This window comes from Schistocerca nitens, chromosome 10 (genome assembly GCF_023898315.1).
Source record: "Schistocerca nitens isolate TAMUIC-IGC-003100 chromosome 10, iqSchNite1.1, whole genome shotgun sequence".
NCBI classification, from domain to species: domain Eukaryota; kingdom Metazoa; phylum Arthropoda; class Insecta; order Orthoptera; family Acrididae; genus Schistocerca; species Schistocerca nitens.
In genome coordinates, this window is record NC_064623.1 from 37429817 (window position 1) to 37456936 (window position 27120).

General features: G+C 37.8%; 1 protein-coding gene across 7 annotated transcripts in view; it reads left to right on the plus strand.

Moving 5' to 3' along the window:
* Positions 1-26708, plus strand: part of LOC126210649 (echinoderm microtubule-associated protein-like 2) — a 664635-nt gene extending 637927 nt beyond the window's left edge. For 5 of the 7 annotated variants that reach the window (XM_049939974.1, XM_049939973.1, XM_049939976.1 and 2 more), the window contains 5 exons: positions 4307-4423; positions 9794-9838; positions 11892-11979; positions 21218-21444; positions 25666-26708. In XM_049939974.1, the coding sequence (XP_049795931.1) occupies positions 4307-4423; positions 9794-9838; positions 11892-11979; positions 21218-21444; positions 25666-25791 (603 nt within the window). In that variant the 3' untranslated portion in view covers positions 25792-26708. The remainder of the gene's footprint in view (positions 1-4306; positions 4424-9793; positions 9839-11891; positions 11980-21217; positions 21445-25665) is intronic. The other 2 variants (XM_049939975.1, XM_049939979.1) reach the window with 1 other exon arrangement.
* The last annotated feature ends 412 nt before the right edge of the window (positions 26709-27120 follow it).

Below are 27120 nucleotides of genomic sequence, written 5' to 3' on the forward strand. Positions count from 1 at the left end.
CAACATGGTTCATGATGATACCTTCAGTGCAGTCTAGGAAAAAACCATCGCAGACAGAGTCAACAGCGCACTGCTGATGCCATTAAATTTATTCATGATCAGGAGGAGAAGAAATGTTACTGCTGACAGAATATACAAGCAAACTATTAAAGTTGAGTAAGTTGTTGCTGTGCAAATGATGTCAGCAGAAAATGATGCTGAACAGAATAGTACTAGAGTTTCCAGAGGCAAACTGCACACGGCAAATATGCCATTAACATTATTAACAACAAATTTTTTCGAGAGCAGTTTCTGTGAGGTTATGAACAATGCACACACTGACTTTAGCAAAACTTGAACAGCTTTTTTTAGTCACCACCAACTTCAACACTAACAGGGAGACTCTAAGAAAAATTATTCAATATATGAGATTTGAGTTTCAGAAAATGCCAGAATTAATTATTTAAACAGTTGAAAATCCAGGATGGAATGTAACAATACTATGAGAAGGAAAATTGCTACTCACCATATAGTGGGAGATGCTGAGTTGCAGATAGGTGCAACAAAAGACTCTCACATAATTGTGTGAGTAGCAAATTTCCTTCTCATAACTAGAATTAATGATTTGTTGTGCTAGCAAGAGTCGAGGGGCATGAAAGGTGAGCAGTGGTTGAGAAGGGAATGAGACAGGGTTGTATCCCACCTCTGATGTTATTCAATCTGTATATTGAGCAAGCAGTAAAGGAAACAAAAGAAAAATTTGGAGAAGAAATAAAAGCCTTGAGGTTTTCTGACAGCACTGTAATTCTGTGAGGCAGCAAAGGACCTGGAAGAGCAGTTGAATGGCATGGACACTACCTTGAAAGGAGAATATAAGATGAACATCAACAAAAGTAAAATGAGGATAAAGGAATGTAGTCAAATTAAATCAGGTGGTGCTGAGGGAATTAGATTCAGAAGTGAGACACTTACAGTAGTAGCTGTGTTTTGCCATTTGGGGAGCAAAATAACTGATGATGGTTGAAGTAGAGAGGATATAAAATGTAGACTGGCAATGGCAAGGAAAGCATTTCTGAAGAAGAGAAAACTGTTAACATCGAGTATAGATTTAAGTGGCAGGAAGCCGTTTCTGAAAGTATTTGTATGGAGTGTAGCCATGTATGGAAGTGAAACCTGGACAATAAATAGTTTCAACAAGAAGAGAAGAAAAGCTTTCAAAATGTGGTGCCATAGAAGAATGCTGAAGATTAGATGGGTAGATCATGTAACTAATGAGGAGGTACTGAATAGAACTGGGGAGAAGAGGAATTTGTGGCACAACTTGACTAGAAGAAGGGATCTGTTGGTAGGACACATTTTGAGGCATCAGGGGATCATCAATTTAGTATTGGAGGGAAGCGCAGAGGGTAAAAATCATAGAGGGAGACCAAGAGATGAATACACTAAAAAGATTCAGAAGGATGTAGGTTGCAATAGTTCCTTGGCGATGTAGCTTGCACAGGATAGAGTAGCATGGAGAACTGCATCAAACCAGTCTCTGGACTGAAGACCACAACAACAACATGCTAGCAAATGATAAACATAGTTTCAATGATGGCATACTATATTAAATCTTTACAAATTAATGGAACACCAGAATTAAAGCCGTGAATGATTTATTCGGACGAAACATGGATTCATGCTCTTTACACTATGAACAAATCTTGTCAAAGTGTCGGAGAAGGACGGTCAAATGAAAATTCTCATCAATGTTTACCGTATTTACTCAAATCTAAGCCGCACTTTTTCTTCCAGTTTTTGTAATCCAAAAAACCACCTGCAACTTAGAATCGAGTGCAAAGTAAGCGGAAGTTCTGAAAAATGTTACTGGTGCCGCCACAACTAACTTCTGCCATTGAATATATGTAGTGCTACACAGGCATGCTTTGCAGGCACAAAGATAAATACTGGTGCCAAAACCTCTGTGTCAGTAAATAAATTAAAAAAAAAAAGGTGGAAGACGAGCTTTTTTCTCTGTCTCGAGTTTCGACCACTGCATTTTCATATATTATCCAACCAAGTAAATACAAATTCTGTATTGTTCATCTTCAAATGTAGCAGCATTTCAACGTACTATGAAAGTCCAACTAGCAAGACTGGGATGTTTGTCAATATGGCCAACTCTACGTTCTGAATCTTTTACCTACCTGTGACAAGAGAAGGTTGCTAATAGGAACTTTTATGAAATGTGAATCACATGCAGTATTCTCTTCACCATAAGAATAATATGAATATAAACATTTTGCCATGTATTCTTTCGTGTTTGCTGTTATCTCATTTAAATCCTGTCTGCCTAATAAACTACGAAACTAGAGCGCGACAACAGCAAACGTGGAAGAATATACATATCATGTCATATTTATATTCGTATTATTCTTATGCCTAATAGTGATACAGTCAGAAATAAAGCATGGCAATTGACTAGATTTTTAAATCTAAGAAGACTCTAATTTCTGTGCAGAATGTATGAGGTGTCAGCAACGATTTTCAAACGGAGAAAAATTTTCACTTAACTCTCATTCAGAACATCTTCTATCATACACAGTCTATTATTTGGTTCTTGTTGATCATTATCAAAGAAAGCAGCAGTGTAAGTAACAACAAATAGCAGTCTCTTGCCATTGTTTTGCTAATGATACAATTCCCCCCCCCCTCTCTCTCTCTCTCCTTTTTTTTTTTTTTTTTTTTTTTTTTTTTTTTTTTTTTTTTTTTTTTTTTTGCGCACACAAAAGCGAGCCATGCTGCAAGCGGTGACAGGCCGTAAACGCTCATTATCAAAATGCGACAAACAATGCAGGACACAGTACAGTAATGCATTTTCAGCTTCGGTTATGTAAACACCTATAACAAAGAGAACGCCACTTATCAGATCAAAGAAAAATAAGCAATCAATTCAAACCAGACGAAGCCTGTGACAAAGGACCAAGTGCCTGACACATAGCAATGGCTACCTGGTAAAGCTTAAACTGCTAAGCGTACGACTTGAGCCAAACTACTGTAGCTGCATCGTCATTCATTCGACCTAAATTGTGCCTCATATTACAATGGACCAACTTTGTTTCGATTTGGAGGTGTGGCCTAAAACTTTTCTCTCCCCTTGAATTTAGAGTCTCAAATTTCAGGTGCGGCTTAGATTCGGGAATTTTTTTTTTCTTGATTTAGAGTCTCATTTTCCAGGTGCGGCTTAGATTTGAGTGCGGCTTAGATTCGAGTAAATATGGTAATGGTTGTGCCATGCATAACATGTAATGTGTTACAGTGTTACACTTCAAAGAATGTTGCAATCTATGCTGTTTCTTGGCTATGAACAAGATGGTGGTTTGGCCTATTGAATTGGGGCAGCTTTAGTGCTGCTGTGAGCAATGGCCTTTCATAAGGTACTCCACTCCAGATGTCCACTAAATACAGTTTACTTCACGTGTTTGACTGGAAATTGGTCGAGACTGACCTGCAATTTTTGTAACATTTGACATCTGTTGTCGTTAACAAGGTGTGACACTTCTCTCCATACTTGTCTATTAGAATATATTATCTACTGTTTTCTGTTGCTGGTAAACCTTTAGGGGTATGAGGTTGTGGCCCACAAAGCTGTTCTGTTCGCAGTGTTTCATCCAGAACTGTGTTGGGCATCTTCAGAGGCATTGCACCTCCATTCAGTCCTGCTAATGATGTCATTATTAGCAGCACTGGAGAAGTGTTCTTCACACGAGTAGTATGCTCTACAACACCATCTCCTGCTGTTACTGAGGAGTAAATATGACTTGATGATGATCCTATAAGAAATTAAAATGGGTCACCAAACTAAATAAATAACTTACATGCAATCAAGACTGTATCTATTGAAATAATTTGACTAATATTTTCTGGTAATATTATCTAAATATATGACTGTCTTCAGATTTTTATTTCACAACCAAAACAAGCCCTCCAGAGCAATACTTGTGATTTTATCAATTGAAGAAACATAAAAAACTCTTTGGCAATACAACAATATGAAAAGGATAGAGCACTACTCAACACAGAGGACACAGTGAGTTACAGACAGTCGCAGTGAAAACATAGCACCTGTCTACAACTCAACTCCATTGTGTAGTGAGTAGCAGTATATGCTTTTCATATTTTTGTTATTCCATCCTTGACTTTTCATTGTTTGATAGATTGTACAGCAGCAACTGTATCATCGAACATGAAATGGAGTGGAAGGAACCTGAACAGGCTAAATATTTAGTTCATTTTTTGCCACAGTCTCTCTCTCACAGACTATCATGGTGATTCCGCATGTCTCCAGGTGGTGCAATTCTCCCCCAATGGCCAGCTGCTGGCCCTGGGTTCGCGAGACAACAACATCTACATTTACCAGGTGGCAGATGATGGGAGAAAGTTCTCAAGAGTTGGCCGGTGTTCGGTAAGTTGCCACTTCATGAAGATGTGTTCTGATGTTACTGTCTCGTAAGATTTGTTGCCTAGCGAGTATGATCATCTTAATCTGTTGTTGTGAAATGTGTTCTTTGTATTAAAAATGTCTACAGTGTGTGAAGGATATAACTTATCTGGTAGGAGGAGCAATGTCCAGATATTTTCATACATGAGTAAAAAATAGTGAAATAGTGTCACAGACTGGCACAGAAAAGGATATTCCATGCATCATGGTTACTCAAAAAGCACTGAAAACAGGAGAGGTAGGAAATGGAAGGTCGTGGTCTAGAAATACAAAATGAATTATGAAAGAAGTAAAGTGGGCATGATGGGGATATTTAAAAAAAGTGTTGATGAAAGTAACTAAATGACAGATTAAAGTATGTATCAAAGATAGATATGTGGGAAGAGTGGAGATTGGGAGGGAGGGGGGTTTCCCACAATGTTTCTTAGTTGTTGGGAACATAAACTAAGTAGAAAGAAATAAACAAATTTTTCTGCTGCTAAGCATTGGGCTCATGTCTGTAAAATGTGGCTGCAGTGTATGTGCCCATTATCCATTCTTAATTTCCAAAAAGATGACCCCTCTTCCTTCTCCACCACAACTTATTCATGTTATTGTAAATAAAGGGTTGTCTTGAAGTGGTGATTGCAGTTGACAGTTTCACAAAATATTAGTGCCAAGGACGGTGTTCAGAGCATGTTTATAAAATGTGTCAGACCATAGACATAGCATACATTAAAGTCTCCAGGAGAAACACAAGTATTGTGTACTTTCATGTTACAAAAAATGGAGTAACATCAGAGATGATGATATATTGACTATGCTGTTTTTATTTTCAGGTTAGCTGTAACCCAATAATGGAACTTCCATATTTTCCTTGTGTGCTACCTTATCTGGCCACCATTGCATGATTTAAACCAGTAGCATTAGCTCCCTCCCTCTTCACCAATATGGTTTCTCAATTAATTCCAATGAAGTAATTGGGAAACTGTTAGCTCTCATTGTGTTTACTTGTAACCCAACTTGCAGAAGATAAAAATTGGATTTCAGAAAATCTATTTTTGCAGTTTTTGACAATGTTCAGTAAAGCCACCTTGAATGCAGTTCAGTGTCATACTGAAATCACTGGCACACCAAAGAAAAGACACAATTTCCTGATTGAAGAAGGGACATGTGCCAACCCCCCTCCCTCCCGCCCCCCTTCCTTGCCCACTCACAGGCTCACAGACACCTACAAAGAGGAATGAGGAGGAGGAGGTTGTTGTTGTTCAATAAAAATGTTCTAGAATCTTATTCACCTCAACTGGCAAACATGAAACTCTTGATCATGCATGTTGTGGGGGAAAAAAGTATGTATAGTTTGAAAACTTTTGAATCAATGAAGTACCCATTCTTGTTCACGGAATGAGTAAGTCGCTTGTTGCCAGGCATTAGTGTAAGAGAGAATTTTCAACTACAGGATAGAGGGTATAGCAGTTCACAACTTAACTAGCTGGGGGGGAGGGGAATGAAATGAAATGATCGTATGGCGTTCTTGGCCAGGAGGCCCCATTCGGGGGAGTTCGGCCACCATATTGCAAGTCCTTTTTAGGTGACGCCATATTGGCAACTTCCGAGTCAATGATGGTGAAAATCATAATGAAGGACACAAAACACCCAGTCCCTTGCCGGGAATCGCTACTCGCAGTATATGGAAAGAATGTGTAGAAGAAGTGTACAAGAAAAATTAAGATAAAGGCAATGTTATAGAAAGGGAAGCATTAGTAGGTAAGATGATATTACACATGAGATACTGTGAGAATAATTTGACGGAGCCCTGAAAAAGTTAAGTTGAAACAAGTCCGCTGGAGTATGTGATATTCCCCAGAATTATTGAGATCCATGGAAATGCCAGCCAAGACCACATTATTCTTTCTGCTATAAGAGGGATACACTTCCCAAAAGAATAAGTTTTGGTATCTGCCATATTCCATTGAGCAATTATTGAGAACGGTTTGTGTTCCCTAATTATGCTTTTATCTTTCACAAATAAAATACAAAACAAAGCATTGTAGTTTCCATAAAAAGAACTGAAATATCAGACAGAAAACAGAATGGAAACAGTCATTCTTCCTGTCATCCTGGGTGCTTTTCATTGGACTTTGAGAGCTTCCACAACACACATGCCCTCAGTGAGCATTTATCACTGCCTGAAACCTGTGTGGCATATTCCGTATAAGTCTACAAAGATCATCCTATGGTATCCGTTCCCATTGTTCAGTGATGGTCGATGAGAGTTCTTGGAGAGTCTGTGGTGGAACAGGACTACCATCAACACGTCTGTTGAGCATGTCCCACATAGGTTTAGGTTTGGACTCACTGCCTCTTCAATGTCTAGGCTCCATAAGACATCCCTGCACACACCCACCACATAGGCCATAGTATTAGAAGGAATTCACCACCACCACCACCACCACATGCAGCAGCCGTCACACCATCGAACAGGATCTGTTCAATGTACTGTCTGTGGGTAAGGCAACTGTGGACAAAAAGTTCTGTATGGCTGTCAACAATGAAGATTCCTCACATCATCACAGAACCTTGGAAACTGTTGATTTGCTGGATAACATTTGGCAGACACCACTCGCCACAGTCTTCACACACAAGCTTGGCCATCACCTTGTGGCAGATGATATCTGGACTCATTTGTGAATAACACATTTTGCCAGTGACGAAGTCGCCACAATATGTCTTGTCAAGTTGGGCACTCAAATAGGATGTCTGGGTTGTAAGTGCTTTCTCATAACTTGTTCATTAGTCTGATCAGACACAGCGGCTCTAGTGGCCCTTCTGAGATCATCTTGCAGTGCTCTGGCAGTATCTGTATGATGCTGCAACAGAGAGATGGCCAGATATCAATCCTTACATGGGGTCATAATGTGTTGGCGACCTTGTCCAACTCACCTCGTTTACTGACCAGTCTCTTTGTAGTGTGTCCACAACCTATGGATGACACATCAAGAGGTGTTGCAGCAACATGGCCGAAAGTCAATCCTTTTTGGATCAAATGGACTGCCCTCTCAACTTGCACTGCATTAAAATGTCACATTGCATGTGCTTGGTTGAATACAACATCCACAAATGACAACTTCCATCTGTGTACCTCACTAGAAAACAATGGGACATAAGTACTCACTTCCTTCGAAGGGTCACCTGATGCTGTAATACATAACACAGCCGATAGATGGCAAATGATTTTTAAGTTATGCCAACATTGAAAGTTAAAATCTCGAGCCATGCAATAAGACTAGAGGTACAGCCTGTATCAAAACATATTTAACATACTGGACATGATCACTTAATTCCTTTGAACAGTGTATATGAGCCAGGTGGGATACATTCAGACTTAAAGAATAATTCAAATTCCAAAGAAGGCAGGTGCTGACGGGTGTGAATTTGACCAAATCATCTGTTTCATAAGTCACGGTTGCAAAATAGATGTGAATTATTTGCAGAAGAATGGAAAAACTGGTGGAGGTTGACCTCAGGGAGGATCAGTTTTTGTTCCAGGGAAACGTAGGAACACGTAAGGCAAGACCTGGACAGAAAGATAAAAGAAGGGCAAACCTACATTTATAGCATTTGTAGGTTTGTCTAGAATACACTAGTTGAAATTCTGTCAGCAGCAAGAATAAAATACAGGGAGTGGAAGGCTATCTGCCACTTGCACATAAAGCAGCTGCAGAGCAATATGAAAAGATAGGAGTCAAGAAGTGAGACAAGGTTGCAGCCTCTTCCCAATGTTGTTCAGTCTATATATTGAGGAAGCAGTAAAGGAAACCAAGAAAAATTTTGAACCAGAATTTAAAGCTCAGAGAGAAGAAGTGACTTGACATTTTGCTGATGGCATTGTAATTCTGTCAGAGATGGCAAAATATTTAGGTCAGTTGAATGTTTGGATGATGTCTTGAAAACAGGTTATAAGATGAAATCAACAAAAGTAAAACGTAAGTGATGGAATGTAGTTGAATTAAATCAGGTGGTGCTGAAGTATTTGATTAAGAAATGAGATCTAAGAGTAACTGTTTTGGTATTTGGCAGCAATATAAGCCAAAGTAGAGGGAATATAAAATGTAGACTGACTGTGACACAAAGAGCTTTTCTGAAAAAAGAGAAATTTATTAATATCTAATATAAAATGAAATGTTGGGAAGTGTTTTGTGAAGGTATTTACCTGGAGCATAGCCTTGTACAGGAATGAAATATAGATGATAAAAAAATTCAGGCAAGGAGATACTAGAAGCTTTTGAAATTTGGTGCTATGGAATAATGCTGAAGATTAGATGTGTAGATTAACTGCAGTGGAGGTACTGAAACAGATAGTGGAAAAAAGAAATTTATAGCATAACTTAACGACTTAAGACAGTGGTGAATAAGGCACATTCTAAGGCATGTAGGAGTCATCATTTTGGTAATGGAGGGAAATATGAGAAGTGAAAACTGTAGCAGAAAGCAGGTTCAAATGAATGTATGTTGCAGTAGTAATTCAGAGATGAAGGGGCTTGCACAGGATAGAGTAGCATCAAGATCTACGACAATGGATGTTGAGTCTTTTACGAGCAGAAATATGTGATACTGAGCAAGTAATTTACACCAGTTTTTTCCCAAATATAGATTACAGTAACATGAGTATTATTCCAACCTGCTATCACTGAATACACTCTCCAAACAGTTTTATGTGGACTCACAGTAAGACTTGAGAAAGAGTGACACTTTGTCTAATCCTTGACTAGCTAAACAGCTTTTCCACTGACAGTTTACAACATGCAGCTGCCCAGGGAATCAGCTGTCGAAAGATTCTGTACTAATGCAAGCAGTTCGTCAGTGTTTCTGAGACAGTGGCAACTATGGGCGTCCATACAAGTTGCTGTGTGTATGCTTTTAGTCCTTCACTCATTTCAGTAAAAAAAAAAAAAATAAATAAAAATAAAAAACCACCATTAAGAAGGTGGCTTCTCTGGTTTCATTCTGGGCACAGACAGGAATTCTTTGTGGCTGTCAGTGAGCACAGCAGCACGAGGCACAGTTGAACTTTATGTATTATTAATTTTTATGAAGAGCTATGATGAAATGTTGCTAGCACAATGTCATGTCTTTCCACTTGATGCTTCTTATTACTTTAATCATGCCTCATATAGTGTCCCTTTTATTTTGCCAAATACTGCTTATGTCTTTTGTATTGATGAATGTTAATTTAAATCTGGCAATTTCCACTTTAGCTTTTTTTTCTGTAGTTTACTTTATGTATCTCACAGAATGTTGTGTATCAGATGTGTGCTTTTTTCCACTTTCTCCCCTTATGAATTTCTTGGACAGCCGGAAAGGAGACAACGAAGAACCAGCTCTCTGTCTTCCCTGCTGGTATGTCCTGTTTGCTAAATATGCATGTCTCCTGACTGTTTCATGTGATGCGTGTTGCATTTTGAAGCTGTTTTCACAGCACTGGGGTTTGTTTTGCTGTCATTTGTGTGTGTGTGTGTGTGTGTGTGTGTGTGTGTGTGTGTGTGAGACAGTCCATTATAGTGTATGTACATTTTGTGCCTGTGTTTACTGTAAATATTTTGTACAGTCTGCATTCGTCTTCATTGTAAATCAATTGTATGTCAAGTGTGTAGCTTCATTGTAAATTGTAAGCATTTTATGTTGATTTAAAAGCACAGGTATGCCTTCTGGATTGTATTTTGCTCGTTTTAAGAAAAAATTATGTTGCCATGATTCTTGCATGGAAATAAAAAATCAAGCAGTTAAATAACCTTTTATGCCAGAGTTAGATGTTGATAATACGAGTCATGTATTGTCTTACGTCACTAATGTTACTTGCACTGGTAGCTGTAAGGCATGCATAATTAGCTCAAGATTCCCCCCTCCCCCCTTAATTTTAAAAAGTATTGTTTACATTTTTTTCTCAGAGGAAACTAGCATAACAAAACTGTAATATGATTTTCTATTTAAAAGCAGCTTTGGTGGGTAATTTCAGTTTTATTGTAGCTTATGAAATTATAACAGTGAGAAATTTTAAAATGATTCTACTGTAAAAACAAATGTCAACAAAATGAATTCTTTTAATGTTCACATAGTACACATTCCATCTCTTCACTAGTGTGTTGTGTGGAAGAAGTATTTATTTCAGAAAGTAATGTAGATAGTGAAACATTTCTTGTTAGTTTCAGCTGACATCCATTATGTTATACTAATCAGCTTTTATTTTTTAATTGATCATAGTGGCATGAAAATGTGATGATAAATTTTACAAATTCTGTTTTCCAGCAAATAGTAATGGCTAATTTAAAGCATGAAAAAGTGTAAAGGGGTACTATTTTGAACATTACTTTCACAGTTGAGTTGTCAGTATTGTTGTTTGTTTGACATCACTGTTGACCAGCATGCAAGATTACGTAGTTTGGAACAGCATCTTACCTTTCAGATGTTCAGTTTGAGGATATACATAGGTGGGCTCACATTTTTGTCACTCGTGGCTGTTAGTTACATATTTAGAAAACTTGTGGACTTGCTGCCAGAAAGAGAATGAGTATGTCATTCATATTTTACATTTCCCAGTGTTCAGCCAGAGCGATGCTTCCATTTTTACTTATGGAGCAGCTCCCTGGACATTGTTAGTGGTGTTCAAGGCCTTGTTTGAATCAAACCTGAACACCCAAGAACATAACATAGATCTGTCAACCCAGTACATGTGTTTACTAACACAACTGAGCATATGATTTTGTTTCTAAATTCAGGAAAATAAGTGTATGTGGTCAGAGTGGTCTAACATTGCCCTAACATTATACTTCATTCTTTAATTTTACAAATATTTTGGCAGCTCTTTGTAATATATGAATTTAAAGTGTGCCATGATTTGCCTGTACAGCTTAAACAATTACCTTGAGTTACTGAACCAGGAACTGTGCAGTTTAACACAACAAGTATTAATTGGAGTAATTGCATGTGCATTTCCATGTTTGTCATTGATTGGATGCCATTTTGTGGCCGTAGCTCTGCAACAGTGCATTTCTCACCTGTTGGTATCGAGCAAGTTTTGCACAATGCATCATCATCTATCCCACTATGACCTTATTGTCAGGTCACGTATTCATGTATGTGAGTAAATGGACTCCCCTAAAGTGCTTCAACTCTTGCCGTTTAAGAGCACATGCCTGGAGAGAGAGAGAGAGAGAGAGAGAGAGAGAGAGAGAGAGAGAGATTGTTGTTGCCTATTGTGATGTTATACATTACTATATAGAAGCATGAGCATTGTAGAAGTTGGTTGCTTCATGTGTCTTGTTACAGTGAGTGCTTCGTGACTTCGTGAGAGGCAATGACCTGGAGGGTTGCATGAAAACTATGAAAACTGTATTTGTAAGGGTCTGTGTAGTTTGTCGGCAGGACAGATGTTGTACTGTGATTCCATTTTCAGGGCCACTCAAGCTACATCACACATCTGGACTGGTCAGAAGACAGCCAGCACATCAGGAGTAACTCAGGAGACTATGAACTCTTATACTGTAAGTTTCATATTTACATCTCTTGTTACATATGGTAGTTCGCAGCACTTGGTAATATTACCATGTAGCCTACAATACCCAAACTATTACAGCTAAATCCGTGTTAAAATTAATAACTCTTTGTTAGTGTGCTCACAGAGATGAACTGTTTTTAGGAAGATAATGATTCAAGCCTATAGTTGTCTTTCTTAAGAATCCTGAAGAACTTGAAGGAAATAGGAGGGCAGCTTCTTTTGAAAGGCTACAATAGTATACTTTGAGTAATGCTCCACACAGCTGAAATGTTAACTCTAAAAACTAAAGAATTTTTTAAATTCATTGTTTAAGTAAGCAGGGGAAAATGACTTTCCCAATCGTGATTGAGAGATCCAAAACAGAGATGAATGTAAAAAGAAACAGCAAAGTATTTATCAAAACTGTATTACTGATATTATTATTATTATTATTATTATTATTATTATTATTATTATATTCTCAGGTCACTTGACCATTTCAATTTCTTGTTTTTTGTAGTTTCCTTTTCTTCAGTACACTTTCATATGTTCTGTTTTTTCTTCCTGTCCCTTGGCCACTTTATACTGGCCTTTTTCACTCTCGTACCCTGGAATCCTTTCATATTCAGTACTTTTCCCTGAACACTTTTGTCCATTGTTTCTTCAGCTTTTATATTATTTTTTCTACATTCTTTTTTACTTTGTGGATCCAACTTGTTGGCTTCTTATCGCATGAACATTTGAAGACATTTTGGTTAATCTACTGACTTCCATTAGATATAAATGTCCAAGAGATACTAGTCTTCTTTTTCTCATAACTTTGATACATTTTAATAAATTTCCTTGTTACTTCATAACTTCCAGTCTTCCATAGGTTTTCAAGAGTCTAATATGTTCCTAATGATTTGTCTTTGTAGTGTTTCTAATTTATCTAAAATGTAGTGTAATGCTAGACATGTACTTGCATATAGAATTCTGGTTTCACTACTGTATGGTAAGGCCTTATCTTTGCATTTTTAGACAGGCATTATTTTGTTGTAAGTCTTCAGTTACACCACATGCCCTTCCCATTTTATGTATCTCTTCTTCTATAGCAGCTGTTTCCAAACCGTTTTCTTGGATTATCGCCTCAAAATATTTAATTTCCTTAACCTTCTCTATTTGGCCAATACCTGTATTCAGAAATTTTGGTGTATTTTTAAGACTTGTTCAAAATTTTTCATCTGTAGAGACTCTTAAGCGGGTTCTGTGGGCTATTTCTTTTAAAAGATTAATTTGTGTTGCAGCAAATGTCTCATTTTACTATCATCAACATAATTTATTTAATGACCTTTATTGATCACTTTGCTCAATCATACAAAGAGGTGATGTTATTCAATAATAAAATTCAGTCCAATAATAATTCAATAAGATAATTGAGTAATGCATTGGCTATTGAAGGATTATTGCAGTATGTTATATAAAGGGTGTTTTGCTCTTCTGACTGCCCAATATTTCTTCATTCTTTCAGATATTTTCTTTCTTTCTCCATCTGAGATTGTTTTTCCTGTAGTCCTTTCATTGGTCTTAATCTCTAGTCCAACATGCGTGTCTTGCAGTGTTTTGGTTTCCTCCATTTAGTTTTCTAAGCCATCTACTGTAATTTGGAGTGCTCTTATATCTTCCTTAATTTCTGTGGTGCATTTAATGTTGCTCTTACTATTCTGAATTTTTTTATTATTCTCTAATTCCATTTTCTGTAAGTAAAGTGTTTATTATTTCAAAAGTAATTGCCATAACTGTTAATACATTTATCCCATTGTGAAACAATATGGACAGTGCCTTCACAGAAAAGAGTATGCAGCAGGTTACAGAACTATGACTGTACCCAGCCATCCACCTCCTTGTCTGAAGTAAATCGACAGCCACAAATTTCTTTTTTCTGAACTCCAAAAATACGGAAATCGAATAGGGGCAGATCAGGACTGTATGGAGGATTTGTAAGGGCTTTCCTGTGAAACTTCTACAGTGTGGTAAAATCAGACTTCTCAACATGTGAGAGTGTTCTTACACACCTTCCATACAGTCCCGATTTCTCCCCATGCGAATTCTGTATTTTTGGTACACTGAAATAGACATTTGTTGCTGTCAATTTGCTTTGAACGAAGAGATGCATGCCTGGGTACAACCGTGATTCCATAGGCAATTGAAAACATTTTTCCATGAAGGTATAGCTGCCATGTTTAACACAGGAATAAATATATTATCATTGATGGTGTTTACTTTTTAAATAAGGAACAGTTTATGAACTTTTTCCCCTCTGCCGCCTCTTCATTTGACTGCCCCTAATATTATTATTTCTCTTTGATGCAGTATTTATGTTTTTGATTCACACAAAAATAATTTTCACATCGATACTGTCTTCTTGCCCAGGATGGTTATATGCTCTGATGCAAAGATATTCACCAAGTTCACATCTGACATAAATAAAAGATACGAAATCCTGACTAACTGAAAAGAAAATTAAGAACATTCCTGATAAGCATCCTTGCAAATTATTTTGATATTTAGGACCAGGGATTGAAAATTCCTATTGAATACATGACAAATAACAGTGTTAATTGTGCACCTGCATGGCAAGTAGCAGTTCATAGTATAAATATGTCATCATATCGTAGAAGATTAACAGCTGCTACTTAATATACACTGCCTGACAAAAAGTTGAACACTCAGGTGAGGTCATAGGTTAATGTAACTATGCACTTGTTCACACAATCAGTGGGAATCTAAATAATTGGTTGCAATTCTCTGTGAGAAGTAGAACAGACACCGGAGTGCATTATTTTTGTTCATTTTTAGTGTCTTTACCAGGTCTGGAAGTGTACATGAGGGGCACAAACAGCATCAGCTGTTGAGTGATTACTGTGAAGAGTACAGACATGGTGTGTTATCATGTGAGGCAGTATTATCAGCACCTGACAGAGTTTGAAAGGGTCTTCTGGTTGAGTTGTGTAGTATCAAGATCTGTGGAGCATTCTGATTTGAAAGTGGCCTAATATTGACCTGTACGGGTAAGTGGGTGTGGGCATACTCTTAGTTGACGTTTTGGTCGACAACTTATGATCAGCACAATAGGGGTAGCTGTTCTGTGCATCAAACACATCCATGCAAGTAATGGACCAACTGCAATGTTCCGTGTCAGTGTGCACCATTGGTTCAGGAATTAGTAGCAGCCAGGCTATGGAATTACTATCCAATGTGTAGGCTGCTGTTAACACCACAATTTAATTAATTAGATAATAAATTAGAGGCTGTGACCTGTCAAAAGCCTTGACTGTGTGAACCACACTTTTTTGTTAAGTAAATTAGAATATTACAATGTCACTGGCAGTGCTGCGAAATGATTTGAGTCCTATCTAACTAATGGGAAGCAGAGGGTGTCATTGAGAAGTACCTGTGCAGTAAGCAGTCAGTCTTTATATGATTTGGAATTAGTTACATGTGGTGTGTTCCTCAAGGTTTCATCTTGGGTCCATTGCTTTTTCTTGTGTACATTAATGGCCTCTCGTCTGTTACATTACCAGATGTTTGCAGGTGATACAAACATTGCAATAAGTAGAAAGTCAAGTACTGATTTAGAAATAGCTGCTAATTAAATTGCCACTGTTATTAATAAATGGTTTAAAGCTAATTCACTGTAAATAAACTTTGAAAAGACCTACTATATGTAGTTCAGAACCTGTAGGAGATTTCCTTCCAGCATGTGTATAGCGTATAAGACATGCAGATCGAAGAGGTTGACAATGTTGAATTTCTGAAATTACAACTCGATAATAAATTCGGTTGGGAAAGGCATACCACAGAATTGCTTAAGAGCCTAACCAAGTCTGTATTTGCAGTGAGAATGATGTCAAATGTAGGAGATAGAAATATAAAAAAACTTGCATACTTTGCTTACTTTCATTATATTATATCATATTCTCGTGTAACTCACAAAACCGAGCAAAAATTTTTAGTGTGCAAAAGCGTATAATAAGAATTGTTTTTGGTGTAAATTCAAGAGTGTCATGTAGAAACCTGTTCAAGGAACTTTGTATTCTAAGCACTGCTTCTCAGTACATTTTTTCCTTGATGAAATTTATTGCAAGTAATATATCTCTAGGATATTCGGGAATCCAGCCGGATGTTCGCGTCGTTCTCGCACGATATTTCAACAGGGTGCCTCGCTGTCTTCTTCAGGTGCTACCTGAGACCGGTCTCAGGTAGCACCTGAAGAAGACAGCGAGGCACGCTGTTGAAATATCGTGCGAGAATGACGCGAACATCCGGCTGGATTCCTGAATATCCAAGAAGTCAACAGATCACCGGGAAAGCATGAAGAATTACAATATATCTCTATTTCCAACCAAAAGCTCAATACATAGTATCAATACTAGGAATAAGAAAAATGTACATAAAGACCTAAAATCACTTACCTTGGTCCAAAAAGGGGTCCAATATTCAGGAACACACATTTTTAATAAATTTCCAGCAACCATTAAGAACTTGGTTTCAGATAAAACACTGTTTGAACAGAGTTTGAAAGACTTTTTGATAGACAACTCCTACCCTATATATGAATATCTTAACAGAGACTGTTAGGCCAGATTAAGTAAAAATGTCTGTTAGATTTCAGTGTTGAAAGCACTTCGTCACAACAATCAAGATTAGGTATTTTGTGTATGATAAATTTATTAATAGTGCATAACAATGATTCATTCTGACAGAGTACCAATTCTGTAAATTTAGCTGTTCCAGTTTACTGTATTGTATTCATCTAGTTTGACAATCTTATGACAAATGATCAGGTTAGTAAGTATTATATTCAAATTTTTAGGTTTTTTATGTTATACTTTCCAAAATGTTCCACACCCATGAGAATCATCTCATTTTTTGAGTCTATGGAACGAAACATGAATCTAATGTAATCACAAATGGCTGAGTTTGGAATGATACCATGACTTAGTTGCATGGACTTCTGATGAATGGCATGTGTTCAGTGGTGAATCACAGTTCAGCACTACCTCAGATGAACATTGTTGGCAACCTAGTGGGAGGTCTCATTCTTCCAATGTTTTGAAAGAGGTCACCATGTGGGGACCCAAGGGTTGTGACTTCAGATAACTCTGATGGCACAGTTTAACAAACATAAATATTACCAAACAGTGTAGTAATAATTTGTTAATACTGTGAATAGATTGTGTTCCTATGACTTGCTTCTCTCTCTCTTTTCTCCTGCTCCATAACATCTACAGGATGTGATGAATGACTACGTGAATGGAAGAGAATTAAGATGAAGTATTTAGCATTATGAAGAGATGGTATGCCATAAGATATGCGTGATTCTGACAGCATACGTACTTGACAGATTCTCTTCATGAGAAGAATAATCATCCTACCCTATTTTGGCAGTCTTTATTTGAAGATTGGCGGACTTCTTAAAAAACAATTATATTAAATGCAATTTTGAGCCTTTCTCGCAGATTTTGGCTTCTGTTCAGAACAATCTTGTTGCTTTACTGTGAGGTATTTCTAAGATTTCTACACCAGTGTGAGTAATGCTATATTTATCGGTCTTAACTTTACAGTAAGGGTAGAGAGGACAGCATACACTATGATAGTGACTACGAAAGTTGAGGTTTACCAAGCAGTATCTCTGTACGAGATGGACGGTTATCTAAAAATGAGGTCCTTGCTACTGCTTTCCCTTTAGAGTGCAGCATTATTAAAGAAGCTGTTGACATCTGCTTAAATCATTATGTAAGTATCTTGACAAGATACAGGATCTGGTACTAACTCCGTTAAACTTGTTTTGAATATTCACACAGATTTGACAAAAAGGACAGAAAGTCGACTGCTAGACGCATTTACAGTGAGGTGATAAAAATCGTGGGATACCTTCTAATATCATGTCAGATCTTCATTTGCCCAGCATAGTACGGCAACTTATCTCGGTACGGACTCGACAGGCCTCTGATGTCCCCTGTAGAAATGCAGAGGCGTGCTGCACTATAGCCGACCGTAATTGTGCAAGTGTTGCCGGTGTGGTATTTTGTGCACGAACTGACCTCTCAATGATGTCCCATGTTGGACAATATGGGTGGCCAAACCATTTGCTCAAATTGTTCACAATGTTCTTTAAACCAATCACAAACAATTGTGGTACGATGACACTGAACACTATCATCCATAAAAATTCAGTCATTGTGTTCGGGAACCTGAAGCCCGTGGGTGGCAGCAAAAGGTCTCAAAGTAGCCAGGCGTGACCATTTCCAGTCAACAATTGGTTCTGTCGGACCAGAGGGCACAGTCCATTCCGTATGAACACGGCCCAAATCAGCTTGCACAGTGCCTTGTTGACAACTCGAGTCCATCGGTTTCATGTGGTCTGCACCCCTCTCGAACTCTGCCATCAGCTCCTACCAATCAAATTCAGGACTCATCTGACCAGGCCATGGTTACGAGTCATCTAGGGGCCAACCGACGCGGTCACGAGCCCAGGAGAGGCACTACAAGCAACATTGTGCTGTCAGAAAAGGCACTTGCATAGGTCATTTGCTGCCACAGCCTATTAACACCAAATTTTGCCACACTGTCCTGCCTTACACCATCCCACATTGATTTCTGCCATTATTTCACACAGTATTGCTTATCTGTTAGCTCTGACAGCTCTACACAAATGCCACTGCTGTCCGTCATTAAGTGAAGGCTGTCGGACACTGCATTGTCTGTGGTGAGAGTAATGTCTCAAATTTAGTATTCTCAGCACACTCTTGACACTCTCTAATATTGGAATATTGAATTCCCTTAAGATTTCCAAAACGGAATATCCCGTGCGTCTAGCTGCAATTACCATTCTGTCAGTTAATGCCTGTTGTGTGACCATACGAGGTGCGGCTAGAAAAAAACCGGACTGATGCTGGAAAAAACATTTATTTACAATTATTTACAATTTCATGTTATCTCCTTCAATGTACTCTCCTCCTCGGTCTCTACACCGCTCCATACGAATTTTCCACTGTTCATAGCAATGCTGCAGATCATTTTCGGTAAGTCCATACATTACTTCCGTCGCTTTTTCTTTTACTGCTTCAACAGTCTCAAATCTAGTTCCTTTCAAAGCTGACTTGACTTTAGGGAAAAGAAAAAAGTCACAGGGGGCCAAATCAGGTGAGTAGGGTGGATGATCTAAGATGGGAATGTTGTGTTTTGCCAAAAAGTCTTCACTGACAACGCACTGTGAGCCGGGGCATTGTCTTGGTGAAGGATCCATGACTTTTTTCTCCACAAATCGTTCCGTTTTCTCCGTACTCGCTCACGTAGGGTAGCCAGGACGCTAATGTAGTAATGCTGATTCACTGTTTGTCCCTCTGGTACCCAATCAATGTGCACAGTCCCTTTGACGTCAAAAAAAAACAATCATCATTGCCTTGAATTTCGATTTTGACATTCGTGCTTTTTTTTTGTCGTGGAGAACCAGGAGTTTTCCAATGCATCGATTGGCGTTTAGTTTCGGGATCGTAAGTAAAAAACCACGATTCATCGCAAGTAATAACATTTTGTAAGAAGGTGGGATCACTTTCAATGTTTTCCAGGATGTCAGAACAAATCATTCTTCGGCGTTCCTTCTGTTCAATTGTGGGACACTTTGGAACCATTTTTGAACACACTTTGTTCATGTTGAAACTTTCATGAAGAATCTGCCTAACACTTTCCTTGTCAACTCCTGTTAACTCAGACACTGCTCTGATTGTTAAACGGCAATCTTGTCGAACAAGTTTACCGATTTTTTCAATGTTTGCATCAGTTTTTGCTGACAATGGTCTGCCAGTGTGAGTGTCATCACTCATGTCTTCGCGGCCATCTTTAAATCGTTTAAACCACTCAAACACTTGTGTTCGTGATAAACAATCATCGCCGTACACTTGTTGTAACATTACAAACGGTTCAATGCAGATTTTCCTAGTTTGAAACAAAATTTGATGTTAACACGCTGTTCTTTCTGTACACTCAACATTTTCCGACGCACAGACAAAACGTCAACTACTTAAAACAGACGCCACGGGCAGACTGAGTGCAGGAGGCAGATGAAACTCGAGCAGTAGGCGGAGCGAGAGTCACGTGACAGGCCACGCGACTTTCAGCCTTATTGCATTCGTTTTATTGTTTCACCAGTACTAGTCCGGTTTTTTTCTAGCCACACCTCGTAATCACATCAGAAACCTTTTCACACAAATCACCTTAGTCAAATGAGAGCCCCACCAGTGCACTGCCCTTTTACATGTTGTGTAGATGATACTAGCACCATCTGTATTTGTGCATATTGCAATCCCCTGACTTTTGTCACCTCAGTGTATACACAGCAAATATGGTGATCGATTTTCTTTGCATTCTGTTACTAGGTGGTGGTGCTGAAGTGAGTTATTTCAGCATATCCATTATTTCCTGCTGTTCTTCATATTTTTTGTGTCTGTGTTGCACCACGATTTAAGTAGATCCCTGTTAGTTTGTTCCACCAGTAACTTGAAAATAACAGGCGTACACTCAGTTGAAACACTGTGAAGTATCAACAGCATTATTAAATTGTATTTTGATGAATGTACTGAAGTGTCCTGTGACAGTATGGCATTGTTTCAGTGGCCCTATAGAATCAAAAAATGAAATGGAACTGCTGTTAAGGAGCTTAAAATAATAATTTTTTGTGCTTTGGGTGATACTTCACACACAAGGTCCTAAAAAAGGTTGTTCTCAGGCCAGGCATGAGATATCAATATTAACCCAATGGAAAATATATTTATAAAGAAATTCCCTGATAGTGTAGTTACAAACAAATAAAAGTGAAAGAAAACTTTCACAGCAACTTGAATTGGAGTTAGCCGATGCCATAGAATTTGAAACTATGATTGGCTTCATCTAACTTAAGAGGAAAGAAGTGCTGGCTCTGGCCAAAATTTAATGTATCAAGCTGCGCATTTTTTTTTCCCTTCAGTAAACTAAATTTTTACTTGTCATTTGCAAAATATTGTTTCAGGGTCTTCAGCAAGTCAGTAATGAAAACTGTTCAAAATCTGGCAGTTGAATTTTTGTAAATGAATAGGATGTCTTTCTCATCATTTAATTTTGAATAATTATCGTGAAGTATTTGTTGTGATCTTTCCTTTCATTCACGTCTCACATTTCTTCAGAAGCATTGTTCTGTTACTACACTGTTCTCCCTCTGCCTACAGGGAATGCCGGTCTGTGTAGGCAGATACAGCAGTCCTCTTCGATGAGAGACATCACGTGGGCAACAACCAACTGCACCATCACTTTCGACACAGTCGGCATCTGGCCGGAGGGTGCTGATGGCACGGACGTAAATGGCTGCTGTCGAGCCCACGAGGCTTCGCTGCTCGCCACGGCTGACGATTTTGGCAAAGTCAAGCTGTACACATTCCCTGCCTCACAGCCTAAGGTGTGAACCTTGTGTGTGTGTGTGTGTGTGTGTGTGTGAGAGAGAGAGAGAGAGAGAGAGAGAGAGAGAGAGAGAGAGGTGAGTGAGTGAGTGAGTGAGTTTGGAATGTGTTGTTGTATATATATATATATATATATATATATATATATATATATATATATATATATATATATATATATATCCTCTGTAGGATCACTAGTATTGCCTTCATGTACTCCTTTTTTCCCCTTCAAGCCCCACAAGTTCTCCATACTTTCTCCTCTTAAATCCTCAGAGTACCTCCTGCTAGACTGATGATTGTCCTTCCTTTTCATGTATCCTGTCTATGATCATGGGCATACTTTGTTGATATTCATCTTATAACTTCTTTTCATTATACTATTCATTCTGTTCAACTGATCTTCCAGTTCTTTTGCCATCTCTGGTAGAAATGCAATGTCACCTCCTAATTGTAATTTTTTATCCCTGAACTTTAACTCCCATTCTGAATTTCTCCTTGTTTTCCTTTATTGTTCACTCAGTGTACAGATTCAGTAACATTGGGAATCGGCTACCAACCTGTCCCCTTCCATCTCAATTGGTGCTTCCCTTCCATGTCCTTAGACTCATAACTGCAGTCTGTTTTCTGTACAAGCTCTGTGAATAACCTATTGTTCTCTGTAGCTACTATAATTTGAAAGTGTGTATACCGGTCAGCATTGTCAAAGGCTTTCTCTGAATCTACAAATGTTACAAATATAACTTTTGTGTAACTCTCTTTAACCATTATCTTACAACAAGGAGAGGTCCCCAGTGCTTGGATTGGTTTTCTGAAACCATCTGTACAGTTATGCACATTAAGGTCCAAGGTATTACACCTTACAGCCATTCACACTGGTGGATCCTCATTTGCAAGTAACGGATGGGAAAATTTTTTTGATTTTTGCATCATGCTCTACAGCTTTAAAAATAATAATTATATACACACTGCTTGGGTAATATAATGGTTAACATAAAGTCCTCACATGCAAAAGGTTGTAGGTTCAAATCTTGTCAGGTGCATTAAAATTTATTTTTAAATCCATATTGAAATAACTTTATTATTTTTATGCAGTTAATTGATTGCCATGTCACTTGGTTCAAGAATCATAAAAGAAGGTTGTATACCTGGAAGAATCCTGGAGATACTAATAGGTATCAGATAGATTATATAATGGTAAGACAGAGATTTAGGAACCAGGTTTTAAATTGTAAGACATTTCCAGGGGCAGATGTGGATTCTGACCACAATCTATTGGTTATGAACTGCAGATTGAAACTGAAGAAACTGCAAAAAGGTGGGAATTTAAGGAGATGGGACCTGGATAAACTGAAAGAACCAGAGGTTGTAGAGAGTTTCAGGGAGAGCATAAGGGAACAATTGACAGGAATGGGGGAAAGAAATACAGTAGAAGAAGAATGGGTAGCTCTGAGGGATGAAGTAGTGAAGGCAGCAGACGATCAAGTAGGTAAAAAGACGAGGGCTAATAGAAATCCTTGGGTAACAGAAGAAATATTGAATTTAATTGATGAAAGGAGAAAATATAAAATGCAGTAAATGAAGCAGGCAAAAGGGAATACAAACGTCTCAAAAATGAGATCGACAGGAAGTGCAAAATAGCTAAGCAGGGATGGCTAGAGGACAAATGTAAGGATGTAAAGGCTTGTCTCACTAGGGTAAGATAGATACTGCCTACAGGAAAATTAAAGAGACTTTTGGAGAGAAGAGAACCACTTGTATGAATATCAAGAGCTCAGATGGCAACCCAGTTCTAAGCAAAGAAGGGAAGGCCGAAAGGTGGAAGGAGTATATAGAGGATCTATACAAGGGCGATGTACTTGAGGACAATATTATGGAAATGGAAGAGGATGTAGATGAAGATGAAATGGGAGATAAGATACTGCGTGAAGAGTTTGACAGAGCACTGAAAGACCTGAGTCGAAACAAGGCCCCGGGAGTAGACAACATTCCATTAGAACTACTGACGGCCTTGGGAGAGCCAGTCATGACAAAACTCTACCATCTGGTGAGCAAGATGTACGAGACAGGCGAAATACCCACAGACTTCAAGAAGAATATAATAATTCCAATACCAAAGAAAGCAGGTGTTGACAGATGTGAAAATTACCGAACTATCAGTTTAATAAGTCACAGCTGCAAAATACTAACGCGAATTCTTTACAGACGAATGGAAAAACTGGTAGAAGCGGACCTTGGGGAAGATCAGTTTGGATTCCGTAGAAATGTTGGAACACGTGAGGCAATACTAACCTTACGACTTATCTTAGAAGAAAGATTAAGAAAAGGCAAACCTACGTTTCTAGCATTTGTAGACTTGGAGAAAGCTTTTGACAACGTTAACTGGAATACTCTTTTTCAAATTCTGAAGGTGGCAGGGGTAAAATACAGGGAGCGAAAGGCCATTTACAATTTGTACAGAAACCAGATGGCAGTTATAAGAGTCGAGGGGCATGAAAGGGAAGCAGTGGTTGGGAAAGGAGTGAGACAGGGTTGTAGCCTCTCCCCGATGTTATTCAATCTGTATATTGAGCAAGCAGTAAAGGAAACAAAAGAAAAATTCGGAGTAGGTATTAAAATTCATGGAGAAGAAGTAAAAACTTTGAGGTTCGCCGATGACATTGTAATTCTGTCAGAGACAGCAAAGGACTTGGAAGAGCAGTTGAACAGAATGGACAGTGTCTTGAAAGGAGGATATAAGATGAACATCAACAAAAGCAAAACGAGGATAATGGAATGTAGTCAAATTAAATCGGGTGATGCTGAGGGGATTAGATTAGGAAATGAGACACTTAAAGTAGTAAAGGAGTTTTGCTATTTAGGGAGTAAAATAACTGATGATGGTCGAAGTAGAGAGGATATAAAATGTAGACTGGCAATGGCAAGGAAAGCGTTTCTGAAGAAGAGAAATTTGTTAACATCGAATATAGATTTAAGTGTCAGGAAGTCGTTTCTGAAAGTATTTGTATGGAGTGTAGCCATGTATGGAAGTGAAACACGGATGATAACCAGTTTGGACAAGAAGAGAATAGAAGCTTTCGAAATGTGGTGCTACAGAAGAATGCTGAAGATAAGGTGGGTAGATCACGTAACTAATGAGGAGGTATTGAATAGGATTGGGGAGAAGAGAAGTTTGTGGCACAACTTGACTAGAAGAAGGGATCGGTTGGTAGGACATGTTTTGAGGCATCAAGGGATCACAAATTTAGCATTGGAGGGCAGCGTGGAGGGTAAAAATCGTAGAGGGAGACCAAGAGATCAATACACTAAGCAGATTCAGAAGGATGTAGGTTGCAGTAGGTACTGGGAGGTGAAGACGCTTGCACAGGATAGAGTAGCATGGAGAGCTGCATCAAACCAGTCTCAGGACTGAAGACCACAACAACAACAACATGTCATATTAATCATCGCATTAACTATTTCATTTACCCTTATTTTAACTTTGTCATTCTTTTTCATTTGAAATATTTGTGCATATGATTTTTCATTATTTTTATTTACCTATTGCAATATTTTAAACATTTGAAAATGCCATTGATTAAAAAATGAAAGACAAAATATCTATTTATATTGTGTCAAAATTATTATTTTGCCACAAGGTGTACCCTTTTTGGGTGGTAATCATCATACAAACATTTAAAACATAAATTCTTATTGCACTATGGACAAGGTAATAGAGATAAAGGTTTAAACAGAAGAAGAGATTGTTAGTGAAACAAAATTCAAGCAAAATGAAGAAAAATAATAATAAATGCAATAACATGAACGAAAATATAAGATGATAAAATAGAAGACATTATATTGAAGTCAATAAATGGCAATATGTAAAAGATTTCTAGTGGAAAAAGAATGATTGGAAGAAAAGTGAGAGCAAATGAAAAAGTTAACATCATGATTAATCTGGTGTAACATGGGAACAGAAATTAAAAAAAAAAAAATACTTTTAAATCAAATCATTTAATAAAAATAATGATGTCATTTTGATAAAGATTTAAAATAAAAAAATTCATGTGACCAGAGAAGATTGGAACCCACAATCTTTTGCATGTGAGAACTAAACCATAACTGTTACACTGCTTAGTGCTTCTTTCTCCAAAGGTCTCTTTAATTTTCTTAAATGTGCCAGCTATTTTTCCCCTAGTTACCCTGTGGATTCTTACTGAATATGTAAATTTTTCTTTTAGTCACTTTGCCACATTTACGGCGGTCACAGCAGCCACGTGACATCTGTGGCATTCCTGCACGATGACTCGCGACTCGTCTCGACAGGTGGGCGTGACACGAGTGTCATGCAGTGGGCACTGGTCTGATTCGGCTGATGAAGTCACATTGTCAGTGAATTATTTATTCCTATAGTGAACGGAATGCAAAACAAGACGTGTTCTTCCCACTGTAACAAACAGATGATTGTGTGTTTATTTTTTTTTATAAAAATGAGCTACAGGCACTGTGTCAGTGGATAAAATGTGCGATTATAATAGTTCTGATGTATTCTGTCAGTAAGTGCTTGAGAATCTGATATTTGGAATTTTTTAGGGTGTGTCTACTAGAATATAATCACATTCTGCTGGGACAGTTGATAGAATGGAAATTTCAGTTACAATACAACAGATTTCTGAGTAAAGTTATCAGAATATTGTAATAATTGGAAGTTTTGATTAGGTGTTATTTTTTGTGCATTTTACAGATTGTCTGACTCAGGTTCAGAGGTCCTCTACCTGGGATATTATGAAACAAGTGCTCTTTCTCTTCCTCTCAGGGATAACAAAAATATGCCTATTATTTATTGGCTCATAGGCCTTTTGGAAATGTTTGTCTGCAGATTATAGTAGAACATTAAGAGCTGTCTTCAAATACTTGATAAGAAACTAGATCTTGCATTTTTTTTACTCCATTTTACTGGTGAGGACAAAGTAGAAAGCTGTTGGCACCAGCAACAGATGTATATCATTTATGCTTGAGTAAGAAAGAGTATTTCTGCTATGCATAACTGGAAAATGATGTGCCTTCTGCAATTCTTAACTGCTGTGCAGCTGCAAATGCATTAAAACTGTGCTAAGTTTGTGAATATACACTACAATTATGTTGAAATTTTGTACAGTTTATTACACTGAGTTTATGATGTATTTCATGAAATGTATTGTGCTAAACTTAATAATTTATTAATTAATGTAGTACTGTACAGTAAAATGTCCATAAAGCCACTGTTAATGAACTAGACTGTTCATATGTCCATTGTATTGTTTTACTAATACACATGAAATTTAACAGCAAAAAGTATGAATGTTTAATCAATTTCGCTTTTCCCACTGGTTTTTAAGTACCACGTGAGCACTGTCTTTGTCTTAATCACTTCTGTATAAACTTTTTTATGAACTGAAATGAGCACTGTCAGACCATCATCATCATCATCATCATCATCATCATCATCATAATCTTAGACCTGCTGGTGACAAATAGATCCAAATATTTTGACTCATTGTGGAACAGGGATTCAGTGATCATAAGGCCATTAGAGAATTACTAAATGTGGCTGTAAATAGGAATACAAAGGAAGGTAGGAAGACTTAGCAAGAGTGACAGATTTCGTATTACCTGACAGGTCAACATACAAATTTCTTCTGCAGCACTGATAATTT